Source organism: Miscanthus floridulus, chromosome 8 (genome assembly GCF_019320115.1).
Source record: "Miscanthus floridulus cultivar M001 chromosome 8, ASM1932011v1, whole genome shotgun sequence".
Classification (NCBI taxonomy): domain Eukaryota; kingdom Viridiplantae; phylum Streptophyta; class Magnoliopsida; order Poales; family Poaceae; genus Miscanthus; species Miscanthus floridulus.
The window spans coordinates 943,412-962,821 of record NC_089587.1 but is presented as its reverse complement, the minus strand read 5'-3'; the positions used below and the strand labels follow the sequence as shown (position 1 = coordinate 962,821).

Genomic DNA, 19,410 nt, shown 5'->3' with positions numbered 1-19,410 from the left:
AAAAGCTTGGTCTATTTCTATTTAGGCCCGTCAACCGGCTAAATCCATCCATCCATCATTGCAAAGGAAACAGGTCCAGCGGTAAAGAAAAGTCGAAGCCCACGCAACCTATACATGTTTTTTAGAGTTCGATTCGACAACCTATACATGTTCTTTCCTATCCTAATAATAATAATAATAATAATAAACAAATAAAAAGGGTTAGTCCTAGTCCTTATCCTCGTGCTCATCCTTATGGCTGCCGCCGGCTGGTCGTCCCTCCCCGCCGATCTCCTCAAGGAGATCTCCGGCCGGCTGTCCTCCGACGCCGACCTCCTCCACATCCACCAGGTCTGCCCCCACTGGCGAGCTTCCACCTCTCTCCCAGCCGCCTGCCGCCCATGGGTCGTTGCTGGCCGCGCTCGGCGGAGCGGATTGATACCAATCGGCGACTACTCACTCCGCCTCCCTCGTCGCGGTGCGCGGAGGATAGAAGTCGGTGCTCCTCCGGCCGGCTTCCCTTACTGCTGCGGCACGTCCCGGGGTTGGCTCGCCTTGGTCGACGACGACCGATCCCCAACGCGGCTCGTGCTGTGGGAATTTCTCTCCAATACGGAGATCTCTCTCCCATGTCCGAGCCCTCTCACCCGGATCTTTGTCTCCGATGATCCGCTCATATCGTCCAACTGGTTTGCGATTGCTACGCAGCGCAAGGGTCGGATAGGGCAGAAGACGCTCCTCTGGCGCCCTGGAGATGCCGACTGGACCATGATGTATGAGCGAGGTACGTTCGAAATTGGCTCCATCGCATTCCTGGAAGGAAAAGCATACTACATCGATGTGGAGAAAAACATTATCATCTGTGATCTCAACACTCCTTCTCCCAAGTGTACTCGGATGTACAATATTTGCTCCGTAGTGAATCAGCTCTGCAAGTGTGACAGGTTTCATCCCATGCGTGGGGTGCACCTGGTAGCCTGCAACGGCGAGCTGTTGCTTGTGGTGTTGCGTTTGGGAAACCATCCATCGCCGGCTGAAGTTTACAAGCCAGAGTGGATGCCGGACCTGCAAGTGGAGCTCCACGAGAGGGTGATGGACCTTGGTGACTACTCGCTGTTTGTGGGTCGAGGGGACACTTTTTCCCTCTCTGCAAAGGAGTTTCCTTCGATCAAGAGGAATTGTGTTTACTACGCAGATAATAAACCTTACAACCAAAAGTATTGGATATCTATGTTCCATTTGGGATCTGATGTTATGGAAGAAATCCCTTACCCAGAGGAGCTCAAGCAAGACGCAACCAACTGGACACCGCATGACTGGTTTTGTCCTAGAAAACCCAACTGGACACCGCATGCCTGGTTTTGTCCTAGAAAACCCTTAAGAAGCAATGAGTTAGGTGCAGGTAAGGCCTTTGTCTAGGCTGAGGGAATTTCCTCATGAAATTCCTGTGGTAAATCTTTATGATGCAGGAAGTTCTTCATGAATTTCCTTTAGTTATGATCGTTTGCATTGGGGAAAACTGCCTGACCTCTTGTGCCCCCTTCGTGATGCTATCAACATTTTTAGACCGTTTGATGCTATCAACTTTCTCTGAATTATAAAATAAATTTTCGTCATTGTTCATATATGGTGCAATGACGAAAATTTATTTTATAATTTAGAGAAAGTGAAGAGCAAGTTGTTAGCAGCCAACTCAGAGCAGCACTACCCCATCAAAAGTAGAAAAATAAACCTTTACCTTCTTGCTAACCTGTAAACTGTGGTTGACATTGACTGCACAGTTCATGAATTATTTTGAGATTTGGTATTGACATTGACCTGCACCGGGTGTCTATGGCGTGGGGCTACTTCCCGGACGGCACGCCGGAGGCAGCCGCAGAGCTCAGTGGCAAGTGCTACGAGGGCGGCATCATCACGACCATGCACCGCGTCACCGCCCGCACCATCATCCAGACACCGGCGCTGGGGCCCGGGTGCTGGGCTTCGCTGAGATCCCCTGGGAGTCCGGCCGCGACATGAAGGAGCGCATGCTCCGGTACGCGCGCACCGCGTATGCCTTCGCCCTGGTCCGCGACCGCGGCGCGGGGCACGTGGACGGCGAGGGCCGCGTGCGCTGCGCCCCGAGCCGGGAAGACGTGGAGGAGCTCCGCAACGGGCTGCGCCAGGCGCTGCGCATCCTGGTGGCCGTCGGAGCGGCCGAGGTGGGCACCCACCGCAGCGACAGGCTCTGGCTGCGGTGCAACGGCGGCCTCCGCGACGAGGACCTGGAGGCGTTCCTCAACGAGGTGACCGTAGGGAAAGGCCCCATGCTCTCGGGGCCTGACACGTGGGCGCTCCATTGCTCGGCGCACCAGATGGGCAGCTGCCGGATGGGGTCCAGCCCGAAGGACGGCGCCGTGGATGGGCGCGCCGAGAGCTGGGAGGCGGAGGGGCTGTACGTGTGCGACAGCAGCCTGCTGCCCATGGCTGGTGACCATGCTACTTCTCTCACATCCATGACTTGCTCAACGAAATGCCTCATTTGGAGTTGTCCAGTCAGCATGCCATGTCACTGTTAGATGCACACGTGGACTAGTTTGGACCTATGGTAACGACTTAGAAAGTTTATGGACCCAGAAATCAACTTTCAAAGTTGATGGACCTAACCGAAACTCCTGTATAAGTTAATGGACCTCCGGTGCATTTAACTCATAAATATATGAGCCAAATTGCCATCAACTTCAAAGACAACATGGCAGAGTATACATTATACTGGACAAATGCCCTAAATATATTCATATAATCTGAAAAAAAAACAAGTCCCTCTTCTAAATGATTTTCTGTAGCAATGAGGCAGTCTCCATTCATATGGAACAGCAATGACTGCATTAGCTTCAATGCCAAATTCTACACACCATTTGACTGATTCTTTCCATACCGAAGAGAGAGGACCTGAAACCTTGCCAATAAAACAATATCAGTGTAAGGTGTTTTTTCCCTTCCCTTTCTCTCTTCATAAATGAGAGGCGTAGCTTTGGACAAGAGGCGGCGATCTTTGGTTTGGCCCTCGGACAGTTGCGCTTGCCGCCGCGGCTGCTGTCTTCTCTAGCTTTTTTGGGGGCTCCTAGCTCCTTGCGCGGCGCAAATTCGCATTCCTCCCCGGGGTCGTGTCGAGGAACATCTGCCGGCTCGCTGGCGCCCGTTCCCACACGGCCCAGTAAAGATCGCCCTCGCCCTCGCGTCGTGCTCACGGCTCGGGCGTCCGCCGCCTCGCCCGTGGTGGCCGTGGACCGGCGACCTCGAGGCCGCGTCTCCGTTCCAGTTCCATTCCATCCTCTCCACACACACACACATGTCGCCCACCACCACTTGGAAAAAATCTTTCGTGTATGGAAAGAGAGACTGATGTGACGAGGTTCAAAAGTCCATGCGGCAGCTTAGATTACGAGGTGAATTAGGTAGTTGGATTACGAGCAGGCCAGCGCTACCAGATTAGGCAAAGCTCCAGTAGCAATACTCCGATAAAACGATGGAACAGCCACCTAGGCCGAGGCAATATTGCTAAACTAATCTTGCTCTGAGCAAATCTCATATGTACAAGTTTGGCTAAAACTCCATAGCGCAAACTGTGAAAGCATATCCACGTGCAATGTGGAAATTAAGGACGGACGATCGTTCCGATGAGGCGACCAAACCCGACAGCAGGTCCGTGATAAACAATCCTCCTGACAGCCTCGGATCTTCAATTCTTGAGCGCCAGCAATGTATCTGGCCAAACTTCAGTGTACATTCCTCGGCTCAGTCAACAATTCCAGCTGATTCTGTCAAATTCGCATGAAAACAAGCCTACATGGAAACAGCATCTAATGCAGGTGTAGACTACAGATACTTGACAATGATGTGGGATGGATAATGTTTTGCTGGAGAAGAAAAACGGCCGCCAGACTCAAGTATAACATATGCTTGCTCAGTTTTCCCCCTTCTAGTGCGATGCAATAGAGAAACGTTTTCTCTGACAAACGGGGCCCTTAATGGAGGCCCACTAACTACTAGCCCAGCGAGGTGGCCCGGCGGCTCCAGGGCTCTCTAGGTCTAGGGGCCACAGGTCAGCTTCCAAAACTTGTTTTATCTATCTAATCTAATAGAAGGGAAAAATCCCCCACACAGTCGGAACGATCCTGTAAAAGACTGATGGAAGGAGACTGTAATTGCTATCAGTTCTGTAAAGGGAATCCCTTCTGTAAATTGTTCAGGTGCTAGCAAATAAATTGTGACTATAGAAGCTGTAAATATCACCATTGTGTTGTAAATTGATTTGAAATGCTATTGTGAATGCAATGCACAAAAGATGTCACTGGTTATTGCAATTTCATATGGCTGCACAAAAGGTGTTGCTGGTTACTGCAATTTCATTAAGAAAAAAAAATTATCTTCATTTAATTTCGTAAAAAAAATATGATTTGAAAAATCATATTTATATTTCAAACTGCAGGTGTGAAAAATCATATTTTTTGCGGAATTAAATAAAGATAATTTTTATATGAAAATTATAGATTTCGACGAGATTTACAACTTTCTAGTTTTGAGTTTTTTTTCATTTGAAGTCGTGCTCAAAAAAATTAATGACATATTTAGACTTAAGGGTACTTTTGACTTTTCACACATGTAGTTTGGCACAGTTAGAACCCAAACTAACGGTAGAGGTATGGAGAACATAAAAAAAAAATTAAAACAGTGACACTGAAGACCGAACTTTTTCAAACACTCATAAAACATTACGATCTTTTTTTTTAGATCCAGCCCATCCTCGCCACCGGCCGCCATGGCCGAGGCCGTCGACTACAAGGGCAGCCCATCCTCGGCGGTGGCCGCTGTCCCCGCCTTCGAGGAGGAGACCGATGAGGACAGGTGTGTCCGGATCCTCTCCACCTTCGGCTTGGACCTCAGCCTCGCCGTCGCCTCGGCCCCCGTCGACCCCGACTCGACTGATCTGGCAGCTCCAGCTCTGCCGCTTGGGGCGGATCTGATCAGGCCCGCGCCGCCTGCTCTACGTCACCTGGCTGGCGTCGCCTGGAAGGTGGTAAACCTGCCCTTCGACGTGATCGCGGGCGGAATGGGCGTCGTCCTGGGCACCCTGCGACACGGCGCGCTCGCCTTCCTCGGCTTCTCTCCTGGGCAGCACAAGCTCTCCTCAGATGCCGTTGGGACTAGGGCGACACACCTTCCCCGTGTCGTCTTGGTCCTCCAAGGCACAATGTGCAAGCGATGCGTTCTACTTGCCCGGCGTGGAGAGCCGGGGTCCCAAACACAAATGGACCGCTGCTGATAATGTCGCGCTTGGATGATGAGGTAGTGCGGTTCGGGATAGACAAGATGCTTGCTCTGCAAATGGTTGCTACTGAAGGAGGCACTACCTCGCTCGTTCGTTGCCCTTGTTTCTGCGGGCCTCCTCCTCCTCCCGATGCACCATGGGGAGCCACGCGCGGCCTCCTGCTTCATGCTTCAGTGTGGGGAGCCACGCACGGCCTCGTGGCGTTCCAGCAGGAGGGCACCTTCAATGTCTACCTGTTCTGCCTCAACTGTGGCCAGAACAATGTGCGTCTCCCACGTCTGCCGTTTGGATGCACTACCGGTTGTCGATGGGGGATGACATCAGAAGTGGATGCCATCACAAATGGTGGTATTTTCTTCCATGAGGCCACCCAACTATGTTTACTGATCCACATATTGATGATTATGGGCGCCGCTGCCAGGATTTTTATCCTGGTACTGAGGACATACCCATGAGCTCTGTTGGTTTCCTAGACGGAACTCACTTCGTTGCAGTTTCTGCTGATCTTACAGTGGTGATTGGGCCAGTTGAAGTCACATATCCTGGGCCCGTTATACCAGAGCAGTTGGTTTTTCTTGAAATAACAGCAGAGGGAGCTTCAGGGATGCTGCCATGGGGCAGTTATGGTAATCATGTCTTCAAATGTGGTGAAAGAGTTTGTCTGTGTCGTTTCATGACACAGACATAAACTCTTTCACCACATTTGAAGATATGATTACCATAACTGCCCCATGGCACCATCCCTGTGCCGGTATTTCAAGCAAAACCAACTGCTCTGGACCTCTGGTGGTATAACGGGCCCAGGATATGTGACTTCAACTGGCCCAATCACCATTGTAAGATCAGCAGAAACTGCAACGAAGTGAGTTCCGTCTAGGAAACCAACAGAGCTCATGGGTATGTCCTCAGTATCAGGAAACCAACGAAGTGAGTTCTGTATCTTATGAAGATGTGGTGAGCAGTACAGTTTACTCTCTGGATCGCCTCCCTGGTGGTGGATATGCCCTTGTCCGCACATATGACATAGGCGACTTTGCAGTATACCTGGGGGCAAACCAGGCCCTGGTCGTTCCTGCTGTAGTGTCAATGAATCAGCTTGCCAACACTATATACATAGCAGACGACGATGGAGTAACCAGCACTGCGAGGATCTAGTCAGTCAACATTGCTTCAGGTGAGACGGACTCCATCCCGTTCCCACCTGGTGTGATTCCTGGTCATTACGGGCGTGCAACGTGGGCAGCTCCCCCGCCTCTCAACATGCCGTTCTGGCACTGTGACACTACGATGGGACGCTGAAACAGCTTGTCTGAATCTCTGGTAAGAAAAATCGGTGCCTATCAGTAAAAACTTTCTTCTGATTCTCGACATGTCTGATAGCCTAACCTGTTTTGTATATACACCAATACATCATGGATCCAAAGTCCACACTATTATTATCTATTTAAAACAAGGAGAAGCATAAACAGTTAAAATGAGAGAAAATAAAGTCATATGATTTATTCACGAGGTAAATTTCACTGTAACAGGCATAACGAACAGAAGACTTGTACTCCTGTTAATAAGATTAGAAGATGTAGTGTCTATCTTTTTTTACTCCCATTTGATTATAGTTGATACATAGTTCAGTTCTAAAATAACAGTAGCATCCATTAAACTAACTACTGAGGTGACTAATAAGTAATAGCAATTTAATCAATGCCCCCAAAAGTCAATGGCTAGTTTATCATTTGCTGCTAAAAGGGTAGTGCTCTGAAGACAAAAGGTGACAAACTATTCCGCTTTTCAGATGGTAGGATAGGAATCTGAAATCATAAAAAACAACAATCTTAGTGAAACAATGGAGCATTGCCTTTCCTGACCCATCATTTCAGGTTTCAGCAAATCATATCCCTGTGTAGACAAGCACATATATTTATCCTAGTTCTGTAATGATTCATAAATTGAGACAGGGGTACAAACCATACCATTCTAGTTTATTGTATTGCCAACTTTATATTAGGAATTATAATCTTCTCTCCACCAAGCAAGCAATTCCCAATGGCTAGCTTATTTCTTTTCTTCCTCCAAATGGGCAAGCAGCAGGTCAAATTGCGAGCACACCTCCTCCTCTCTGTTGTTCTCTCCACAAGACCTTAGCAGCAACTGATAGCACTTCCTTTTTTTAGGAATATAGCTCTTCCTTTTTCCTTCCTGCAACCGATAGCCATTTGATCTGAAACTACAACATAACCATAGGCAACTTAGCCTGATGCAGAAGAAGGAAAACCAAAAAATCTGGCAAAAGTATGGCCCAAATCTGTAGCGTGATGATGACCTCCTACAAAAATCAAATGAATTAATCAATTCCTTGCAAGATTCACCTACCCTGACAATGGTCAATCAACCAAAAGACAATAGGAGTAGAAATCAACTAACTAATTACTTGGAAGATTAGAAAATGGAAGTTAGGATAGGAACAATTAAATTCAGAAATCAATTAATCACCATGGTTAAGGGGCTGCAACATTTTTCATAATCTAAATTTCACCAAATTTTTTCTTTGTTAGTATTGAGTTATCCTGTATGAATGAAAGCTGATATAATTATTGCTCAAGAAGAATGATAGTGAACCAGATTTTTTCTTAGTATTGAGAAACTGAGGAAACTTTTCAGTTAGTCAACCAGATTTTCATTTGCACAAATCCAATATTTTTTCTGTGAGTACTGTATGATTGCGTGAAACTCTAGCATTTCAAAGGGGCCTAAGTATGCAACCCGAATCCGTTTTTGGTGATACATTATGTTTTGAGTGCAATTACCAATTTCACAAATGATATTTGACTAGAATCCGTTACCAATTTGATAGCAAGCTTGATGGATACTAGTAACCATAATAATTACAGGTATTGACGTCAATTTAATCTGATAGTCTGTTGCTAGCTATGATCTTGTGTGCAGTTAACATTAGTATTTGCAGTTCCTATATTTACATCTGTGATAATGACAATGTTCGTTGATGCAGGTTTGAGTGTCCAGGACATTTGAAGAGGCATCTCATGAAGTGTCAAAGCTACTGAACGTATCAGTCACTGAGAAATTTCCAATTTGCCGCATTCCACGATGCCGCTTTTATGTTTATTCCTTGCTTGAACTGGACATGTCTGTCATGAATTACGTATCAGTACTAAATTTATCTGTGGTGTTAAGTTTTCAGCTTGAGAAAACATCATTTCTGAATTCTGTGTGTTTTTCTGATTATTCTAAATATTTTTTGTCGTCCGGGATTTGCATCCTCATGTTTCCTAAACGGTAGCTGGTAATTTTTCCCACAAGGGGATTCTGTCTCCTGGGGGACAGGGGTGGCAAGTGCAGTGGAGAAAACCCCTTGGGGGGCTTAAACACACGTGGTTTTGGGCACCCTTCATCCAAAGGAGCCCTTAATAAGGGGTAATTTCCTTCCATTTCTTTCTTCACCTGCACGTAGTCTGCTAGCTGCAGCCGCCGGCCTCCCTCCCTCCGATCCTAAACCTTAGCCCTGAGGAAGAAGATGGCCAGCAGGCAGCAGGGTGAGCAGGCACCCTAGCTCATCGAGATGCCGCCGATCCTCGGCTCACCCTCGCTGCGCGCGATCTGCCTCCGTCACCTGTTGGCACGGTCGTCGTCGTCGCCAGCGCCGGCGCCCAGCAGCAGCAGCATTGTTCCCAACGCCGCGACGCTGGCCACGGCTACGAGGCCGGTGAGTGTATACACTCCTCCGATCCGCCTGCAGGCCCCTTATTTACTGATTCAATTCGTTCTTATATTAATCTCCTCGGTATATATGATGATGGGTCCTCCTCTCGTGGTCGTGGATGATGAATCGCTGCAGTGCGCTAGCTAATACATACTCTGCATCGATCGCACGCCATGGGACTTGCAACTTATCTCTCGATCCAAATCTTAGCAGAAGGTGCAAAAAAAAAAAAAAAAAAAAAACTGTCTCTACAACACACCTTCATTCCGTCCCTGCACATATATACTACATCTCCCAAGAGTTTGTACTCCTGTTGGTTAGTATACTCCTGTTGGAAGGAGTTCTTTTTTTAATACCAAAAGTCGTTTTTTTAGGAAATATCTTAAGGTCAACTTTGAAAGAACAGATGATCGACCAATGCCTAGCTACTGAATGTCTTGTCTTACTAGCAATCATTCTCCCTGTTCGCTTAAGCCATGACTGAAAATACTGTTGACTGATTTGTTGTGAGAGAAAAATATTGTTCGTTTCCTGAAAAAGTACGGCTTATAAGACAAACGAACAGGGCTGTCTGTTGCTCACTGTTTGACCCTGCTTAATTATATATATCGTCGCCTCGCCTTCATGAAAATCTTGTCCGGTCGACCATTATATTATCGAGTATCAATCAACGATATACGTGTATACATCTCAATAATAACTGTGCCGGTCTATATACCGTCATTCTACAGGGTTTTCCTCTGTCGATTCAGGAACTTATATCCTAAGCAGCACAGATACGGATACGTGTATCGGTATCGGACGGATACGGATACGCGGATACGCCATTTTTTGAGAAAACCTGATACGTGGATACGTTTTATTATTTTTTATAAAAAATAATAATAAATGACATTAAAATTATTGGCAGCGTATGTATGGATGCTCTCTTGAGACTGCTACAATCATTTCACAGCTGTGCTGGCAGTTGGAGGGGTATTTTTGGCATATAAATATACAGCACGTCTTCCTGCCAGTGCTTAGCTGGGCCCAAGATCAGATTTTTTAGTCTTCTTTCTCTCCCCCAACATTCTTCCCCACACGGTGCCCTCCTCTGCGCGACTGCGCTCTTGCTGGCCTGTTCCTCGCAGCTCCTCCTCCACCGGCGCCATGCGTTCCTCCCACGCCGGTGACCGAGGTCCCTCTCGGCGCAGGCGGCCGAGCGACCATGGCTGCGTCCCACTCCACCCCAAGCGCGTGGCCAGTGGGCGGCCCGCCCGGCGCGGATGCAGCACGCGGACCTCGCCAGCGCAGAGCTCGCCCAGCGCGGGGTGCGGCACGGCGCGTGGCCGGCGGGCAGCCCGCCCGGCGCAGATGCAGCACGGACCTCGCCAGCGTGGGTGCACTGGCTCAGATCTAAATTGGATTGGGGAGGGAGAGGAACTCACCTAAGCAGGGGGCACGAGGCAGGGTGCAGTCTCCGACTCGCCGTCGCAGGGGCTCGTTGGCGTTGCAGCCGGCCGGGCACAGCTCTTCGTTGCCGTCGCAGGGGCTCGTTGCTGGAGGCGGGGTGCAGCTCTTCGTCGCCGTCGCGGGGGCTCCTTGTCGCCGGCGGGCGGCGGACACGGGCGCGGATACGTATCCTTTCCATAGTTTCCAGCTCAAATAAGCAGGGATACGGGGACACGCCGTGGATACGTATCCCGGCCGTATCCCAGGCGTATCCGTATCGGATACGTATCCGATACGGGATACGCACCTACCCTGCCGTATCCGTGTTTCTGAGCTTATATCCCAATGGGTGCCAGGGAGGCCTGGGATCCCTAAGAGGACAGTCTTTACTTTATTTGCAGGTCTTTCATGGGCTATCTGGAAGAACCGTAATAAAATGGCCATTGAAAAATGCTTCCCACTAAATCCTGATCCTGTGATTCATATGGCTATCAATCATCTGCAGATGTGGGCAGATTTGTCCAAGGAAGCCGACAAGCAGGTCAAGCTGGAGGGGGCAATACAGCGTTTGGCGGGATGGATGAACCAGAAGAAAAGTTTTCAAGGATCCTATTCAGATATTATGGTCATATAGGGCGTAGTTGCTGTTACTAAAGATGAAAATGGTACGGAAATATCCCGTATCGAACCGCATCGTTTTCTACATTTAATCCGATCGAATTCACATTTTCGGACAAATTCGAATTCAGTTCGAAATTCGGAACGGCAAATTCGAAATCGGAATGAAAACGGCTTAGACATTTTTCCGACCGTTTTCTACCTTTCTACTTTTAATTTGGAATATCCCGAATTCGAAATTCGGTTTAAACTTAATTTGGCCTACTAGAAGTCCAACCTTAGAAAAATTGTATCTTTTCCATATGATTTTGGATGAAGATGATTTTTATATGAAAATTGTAGCTCTCGACGAGATCTACAACTTTCTAGTTTTCAGTTTTTTCATTTGAGATCTTTAAGATGTTCAAAAAAATTAAACAAAGTTTCAACGTTATATTAAATCGTGTACTTGCCTTTGAAAAATCATGTCTTCCTTACATGTTGTCGAATGGAGATACATTTTAAGAAAGTTGTATGACTTGTTAATTATTATTCACTTGTTAATTATTATGCACTTCGTCATCCATATTGATTTTTCGTATACCGACCGTGTTCGATATAATTCCGCTCGAATTAGTTCGTTTTCGAAATTCTCAATATTACGTAAGTTCATATTCGTTTTTGTGTCCGGCTTTACCCTTTTCGCTTTCGTTTTCGTATTCAAATGTAAAAGTAAAAAACAGTTGAGAGGTTTTCGGACCGTGTTTTCTTCATAACATATGTCTGTAATAGCCAGCAGAACGTTCTTCGTTTGTTTCTGTAAGCTGGCGCTGAGGTGTGGAGTTTGCTCTTTCCTTTTTAAACTGGAGACCCCAGTGTGTAAAACCTTGTTATTGGCTTTTTCAAAAGCCGAGTTAATCACCGTCATTCTATGTTTTTGCAACCTACCATGATTCTATATATGTTTTTTTTTTCCTGCAGAGTAGACGCAACTTGGGCAACTACAGACAGTGCACGGAGCGCTACGACTGGTTAACCTGGAGAGTGCTACCAGTCCTGGGGCTACTCTTCTTCTAGACAGAACAAGCGAATCAAAAAGCTCAAGGAGAGTCTGGCCGACCATAGCAACAAGGAAGGACAAGGAGGAGAAGACGGGTTGTAGTTGTTCTGCTCCTCCTGCAAGGGGCGCGACGGCCTCTAGTACTACTGCTACTGCAGCTACTACGTCCCATCCATTATCGGTTGGTTTGACTGATAAGTCATGATTGAAAGTACTATCGGTTGATTTGTTGTGAGTGAAAAATACCATTTGTTCGTTGAAAAAATACGGATTATAAGTCAAATGAATAGGACCCCTAAATTTTGTGGTTTCAGCATAGACCGTAAGATTGTCTGTTTGCCTATTCTAGTCTAGACCATAAAAATATGGGAGTCGCTAAAATTCAGGTGCCTGAATTTTAACTTCATTTCAGGCGACGGTTATTGCACATGTTTTATGTTAAAATTGCAGCTTTAGTTTATCGTAATTTCTATAGGCCGTAATCTGCAATTTTTAGGTCCGAGAATAAAAAACTCGCTAGACAAAACCACAGACCTGAAAAAGTTTGATCTATGTTGGCACAAAGACAATTAACATTGTACAATTGTTTTCTGGAGGTAGACAACGACCAAAAATATATATATAGTATGACAAAAAAAAACAATTAACAAAACAATCTAGCTGCTACTAGCCTACTAGTACTACTCAGCACGTTAATGATAGGAGCATCCAAGGAAATCCGCCTCTTTTGCCTCATACATGCTCCGTCGCATAGCTTCAGCATTCGCAGCTCGCAGGTGCACGCGTGCTGCAACAGCGTCGTCGCTCCGACCATGCACCAGCTTTTCTAGCACCACGGAACGCACCAGTGATGGCACGAGTGCACGGCGTCGCCTGAATGGACTTAAAAAAATCAGGCGACTGATAGATAGGAATTGTGTAAAAATATTCCCACATTTTCTATATGTAAACTCATTGCCATCACATTACGAGTCCAGTGCAGTTTATCGTCTTTTCTTTTTCAGTTTTCAACTGAAGCAAGTACAACTTATATAGGTTGACGGAGAAATAGAGCGCACCAGAGATGAGTGACTCGGAAGTCGGAAGGACTTGGAATTCCAACCGGAACACATAATGAAAATACAAATATCTTGACAATCACTAATAAGTTGACAAAACATATATCTGGAAGTGGTAGTACAGTTTCAGGGAGAGAGCTAAGCAAGCGTTGGGTCACGTACCGAAATTAAAACACAGTGGAAAATAAAAATGAACACTGGATATATATTTTCAGTCACAAAGTTCTATTGATCTCACACAAGCCATGCATGATCCCACACAAATCTGTACATATATGACCACTTTTTTGTTTAGATCTTATAGTTTTTACCCCAACTGGAAGACCCCACTGAACTGACTTGAGGACAGGACAAAAGGGAATAAAAAATAGAATGGAAAATAAAAAAAAAATAGAATGGAGATGCACCGAAGAAAAAAAATAAAAAATTCAGAATGGTAATGGAAAGAGCTGCCATAGGAAAAGCCTAGATGTTCGGACGGGCGGGCGTCCGGACCTGCAGTCCGCTTACCACGCCAACACGGAGCCCGTGCCACCTGGCACCGTCCGAGAGCTGCCTCATCTGACCATTGCTGCAGGGCGTGGTCTGCCCGCCGCCACTCTAACCGCTGTGGAGGCAAGAAACACCGTCGAAAATCTAATCCACACCGACCAGATGGAGATTCGCTGCACTCGGCTGATCAACTTTTGAAACATTAAGATGCAACATTTTTAACATAAAAAAAGACAGATGAAACACTTGAAGCATGTTTAAACACTTGCAAAAACACCTAAAAACACTTAAAAACCATTGCAAACATACGCAATATCCAAATGAAACACTTGCAACATATGTGTGAAACGTATGCAACATCCAAAGAAACACACTTGCAACAATACATCCGAAAACATAGATGAAACATTGGGAACAGACCTTTGCAACATAAGTATAAACCATTGCTACATCCTGATCTACTTAGCAACATCCCACTAAAACACTTGCAACATACATGCGTTTTCAGCACATCACAACATCCCCTTGCTGCTTGGGAGAATGTAGCCTCGTCGACGTGTGGAGTTTGTCGGAGGCAGCAGCTTGATGGGGCGGCGGCTGCGCGAAGCGGCAGGGAGACATCGACCGCACACTGCGCCTGGCAGAGCCGACAACCGAGCACAGTGACTCGCCGGCGACCGCATGCCGAGACTAGGAGAGGGCAGCCACGCGCCGCACCTGGTAGGGCTAGCAGTCGAGCGTCGCGTGCGGGAGTGATTCTTTTAGAAACGAACGAGCAAATAATGGAGAGGGTCGTTGGGCGAGCGGTGAATGCAGGAGTGAGCGGAGCATGGCACCCGGACGGATTGTACGTTTTAATTGTATCATTATTGATGAAAAGGGAATAAAAAGAGCTGCCATAGAAAGGACATAAAAAATAGAATGGAAGATAAAAAACAGAGAAGTGAGATGCACTTGAAGTAAAAAAAAATAAAAAATAGAATGGTAGTGGAAATAAAAAAGTACATAAAAAATAGAATGGAAGATAAAAAACAGAGAAGTGAGATGCACTTGAAGTAAAAAAAATAAAAAATAGAATGGTAGTGGAAATAAAAAAGTACATAAAAAATAGAATGGAAGATGCACTTGAAGTAAAAATAAAAAATAAAAAATAGAATGGTTAAAAAATGGAGACGCGGGGCATCGGTCCCCGTACCTCTCGCATGCTAAGCGAGCATTCTACCCTCTGAGCTACATCCCCAAAGATGTTAGCAATCCAAATATAATTGCTTTTGTAATGAGACACTGCAATGATTTGCCTCGTCCTCACTGCGGTTTGCCGGTAGATGGACATTTTACACTCTAGAGGCGTCGCGATGGAAGGCGGCGGCTCCGGTTGCCGGGCCGCTGCCATTGCCCCCGCGCGTATGACCACCGTCTCGCGCCACTACTTCGGCGGCAGCGCGTCCGAGCATCACCACGACGTCCGTGTCGACATCATCGAGGTACGCGCATCCGTGCCATCTCGTACCTCCCCACGCTCGCGTCGGATAGCTAGCCGAGAGCCACTGCTCTGCTCATATGCTGGGGGGCCTGGGGCCGGGTGTTTCATCCGGACAGTCGTTGCGGCGTCTTTAAACCTCGATCGCGTCGCGTCTAGGCGGCGATCCAATGCGGCGGTTGCCATGCTGGTGCATGCTGGAACGCCGAGCAAGTGCTTGATAATTTGCCGCCAAGGCGTTTGCTGCCTCGTGGTGCTACACGAAGCACACGCGCTTGGCTTCGATCCTTTATTAGTTTTACCCACGCTTCTCTTGCTGTGCTCTTGTGTCCTGACATCCTTTTGGTTGGGTTTACATACAGAACATCGAAGAGGACTACGGCATGTTTGTGTGGCCATGCAGTGTCATTCTTGCAGAGTATGTGTGGCAGCAGAGGTCACGGTTCTCTGCTTCCAGAGTTGTTGAGGTACTACCACTACTTCTCATCTTTGTGTTCGTTCAACTTCCCATCCACCGATCACCAATGTGGTCCACTTGCTACTGTGACCAATTGTAAATGTCAGTTGTCAGTTCACTGAACAATCTTGGGTCTGGCCCCGTTCGCTTCGCTGAAAAAACAAGCCAAAACACTGTTCTGGCTGATTCGTTGGGAGAGAAAAAAACTGTTCCGGCTGAAAAAACAAGCTGAAAAAGACGGATTACAAGAGAAGCGAACAGGGAGTACTTGCTCCTGTGTCCCAAGGGCTTGGTATTTATTCTCCATGTCTGAGGCCGAAAAATCCTCTCTTTATGGAAACCTGCATTCCTCTGTACATACATTATTGTTTGACGGAACAATATTACAGTTACGCTCTTGTCTAATTTGCACATATCATCTGCAGCTTGGTGCTGGGACCTCACTGCCGGGATTAGTAGCTGCAAAGGTTGGAGCAGATGTAACACTAACAGACATTGCACAGAATTCAGAAGTGAGCTCCAATCCATCTTAGGAATCCTTATCATTTGATCCTTGTCAGAGCTTCAGTATGGTTGATTTCCTCCTTGTTTTTACTGACTATTATAGGTACTAAACAACATCAGAAGCATATGTGCTCTCAATAACGCCAGCTGTACTGTATGGTTTCATTTCACCTACAGAGCTTTACATGTTGCATCCTATCGAATTCAGAGAACTTAGGATTAGTCCATACCATGCAAGTTTCAGGACTTACGTGGGGAGAATGGGATGAACCACTATTTGATTTACATCCTGACATTATTCTTGGAGCTGATGTACTTTACGACTCAGCAAGTGAGCTACCATTCTACTCTACCGTGTTCAGTTTATCTATTACTGTATTACTATTATTTCTCAAATGTGAATGATCATTTTGTGTCCCATCCATTCACTGACTACCTACCCATTTCCATTTGTATTGTCATTGTTTTGGCTGACTGACATACCACTGCGTCCATTTGGCAAGATTTTGATGATCTGTTCGCGACGGTGACCTTTCTTCTCGAAAATTCTTCTGGGGCGGTTTTCATAACCACATACCACAACCACAGGTACCAACGAATCATTTCACACCCCTGTTGCACTTGGAAGAAGTGTGGCAAGCACCGTTTCTGATAAATTACCTCACCTGTTGGATTTGTCTACGCAGTGGTCATCATCTGATTGAGTTTTTGATGGTCAAGTGGGGTTTGAAGTGTTTGAAACTGCTGGATGGTTTCTCCTTCCTGCCACCATGCAAGGCTGCTTCGCTTCAGGGGAACATTCAGCTTGTTGAAATTGTGCTTGACAAGGAAAAACATAAATGACTTGAGGTGAGGTAACTTTTTTCCTGGATCAGAAAAAACTGCAAGCGTATGCGAACAATAGCTCATGTTTCGTGGGTTACAGTTTTACAGGAGTTGACAAAAGTCGCAGAGAAATGGAATGGCATATTTGGTCCTCTGCATGACTGCATACATGCAGGAGAGACTCCATGTGAATTCATCCATTTGGACTGTCATCACAACGATGTTCTTTTAATTAGAAAAAACTCATGGGGAGCATTGTACTATGAATAGTCTATCCATACAAGAAAAAACAGGAAAATGTTAGCAGATATGTACTCTTTTTGTTCCAACTGTAAAGAATATGTTGGTTGCCTAAAAAAGGTGCACACATGTCCTTTTTTATTATTCATATATTCGAAACAACGAGCTAAATGCATATCTTTCCACAACAAGCTTTTCTCATTTTTTTGTTGAAATCCTCTTTTGTCCTTTTTTTTTGCAAGAATTCCTTTTTATTTTGATGCTGAAACCTTACAAGTTAAGAAATGATCCAGGTTTTTGAAATATTTGTCATTTTCCTACTGTTAGTGCACATCTTCTCTGGCATTTCCTCAAACTTTACAAGTTAACGATCCAGGTTTTTGAAGTTTTTGCCATTTTGCTGTCGTTAGTGCACATCATTTATTTCCTGCTCAGCAATGAAAGTGGTAACTTTTATTTTCTATAGTGTTGAGAAATAGACAGAGAGTGATCACTTGTCAGCACAAACACTATCAAACACAGCCACACAGGCGCCTGTAGCTCAGTGGATAGAGCGTCTGTTTCCTAAGCAGAAGGCCGTAGGTTCGACCCCTACCTGGCGCGTTTTTTTTTTGAATTTTTGTTTTGTTTCTATTGCTTGGGTGATAGATTCTGCATAAATTTTAGCACATGTCTTTGCAATTATTTTGAATTTAAATAACTACTCTCCCAAAGAATATGATGTGAATTTTTGTTTTGTTTCTATTGCTTGGGTGATAGATTCTGCATAAATTTCAGCACATGTCTTTGCAATTATTTTGAATTTAAATAACTACTCTCCCAAAGAATATGATTGTCGCTTATCGAGAAGTCAAACAATCTTAATTTTAAGGCAAAATTTGCTGGCGGGCATGCCAAGTGATGGCTCTTTGCTGGCAGACACCCATTTTCGAGCGCTTTGCCAGCAGACACTCTAGTTTGTTGAAATTTGACCATTAGACACCGCGCCCCAGTTTCAACCGGTTAGCAATGGGGTAGGTTTTAGGCTTTTCACAAAAGAATTTTTCCTTACTTGGAAAGAGCTTAGCCAACATCTAGATTTCACGATAATTGCATTTTAGATGCAGACTCAGTCATGCCCGAGTATGAGCGAGCCCAATTCTGGAAAGAGATTTCCGATGAGGATGTTGTTGGTCACCCCCACACAAATTCTATCCAGTTACCTACCTTACGGTTCATGCATAAGTGGATGGGAATGACTCTTTTTCCCAGACCACACACACGTCCCGTTAGAAAGGAGGATATGAAATTGATGTATGCAATGATAAAACGTACGAGAGTCTCACCGTTACAGTTCATGACTCTGGCAGAACTGTGCGAAACAACATACTTAGTGAGGCGCTTGTCTTCCACTAGACATTAAGCATCCCGAAAGCGAGATACTTCGAGCAGTTTCATCGAGCACACCTCAAAAGAGAACCCGAATAATCCATATTTTTCATCCAGGATCCAATAATAAGAACGAGTTTATAATACTTAGTCCATTTCATACAACAAGAGTTCGTGGAAATAAATTATTTAAATACTAGAGTTCAGAGTGCGGAAATTAAACAACGGAATTAAAATAAACATCTAGCGATACGATACAGGGATCCATCTGTGCCCACCAGAAGAATCCTCCACACAATAACTACTCTTCAAGCTGCACCTACAATAAGGGGTAAATAAACCCTGAGTACACAATGTACTCGCAAGACTTACCCGACTAGTGGGGATAATTTTCCGACTCCAAAGGATATGATAAGCTTTATGGTTTGCTGGATTTCCTTTTTGCGGAAAGCAATACCAGTAGCGAATCCTTATTGATGTTTCTTATTAGCAGTCATGATTAATTCATTATCTAACCATTCTATGTAAGCACCTTTTCTACTTTCAAGTAAGAGTTGAGCAAACAGATCCATTTCATCATCTTTCATTTTTCAGTTCTTACTAAGGTGCTAGACTGTAGACAGGCCATACCGGATTACCCGGTGATTCATGAATCAATGTGCCCAGCTGGATACCCCGAAACACACGCCCTGCTTGTACCCCAGGCATAAGCAGGACCAACCCACCACTCTCCTATCAAGGGGTCTAGGTCCCCGTCCAAACTTAGACTCCAAGCCCCCACACCTGAGTCCCGGACTCAGTGTGGTGCTTAGACCTCCACCATCCCTGCCTCCAATCAGTTGGTCCAGAAAGAACCAGAAACCCACGACAAGAGAGCAACAAACCTTCCCTGC

General features: G+C 45.8%; 2 protein-coding genes and 1 non-coding gene across 3 annotated transcripts; all 3 read left to right on the top strand.

The window, feature by feature from the left end:
• Nucleotides 1-200: 200 nt before the first annotated feature.
• Nucleotides 201-1,399, top strand: LOC136470828 (putative F-box protein At1g65770). Its single transcript, XM_066468560.1, has one exon. The coding sequence runs from the start codon at nucleotides 235-237 to the stop codon at nucleotides 1,396-1,398; it is 1,164 nt and encodes a 387-aa protein (XP_066324657.1). The 5' UTR covers nucleotides 201-234; the 3' UTR covers nucleotide 1,399.
• A 13,599-nt stretch (nucleotides 1,400-14,998) lies between these two features.
• Nucleotides 14,999-17,303, top strand: LOC136470826 (uncharacterized). The gene is made up of 8 exons (XM_066468559.1): nucleotides 14,999-15,127; nucleotides 15,486-15,590; nucleotides 16,006-16,092; nucleotides 16,188-16,238; nucleotides 16,295-16,415; nucleotides 16,588-16,672; nucleotides 16,771-16,933; nucleotides 17,010-17,303. The coding sequence occupies exons 1-7, from the start codon at nucleotides 14,999-15,001 to the stop codon at nucleotides 16,925-16,927; spliced, it is 735 nt and encodes a 244-aa protein (XP_066324656.1). The 3' UTR covers nucleotides 16,928-16,933; nucleotides 17,010-17,303.
• A 376-nt stretch (nucleotides 17,304-17,679) lies between these two features.
• On the top strand, nucleotides 17,680-17,752 carry TRNAR-CCU (transfer RNA arginine (anticodon CCU)). Its single transcript has one exon. It is a non-coding gene; the product is annotated as a tRNA-Arg (tRNA).
• The last annotated feature ends 1,658 nt before the right edge of the window (nucleotides 17,753-19,410 follow it).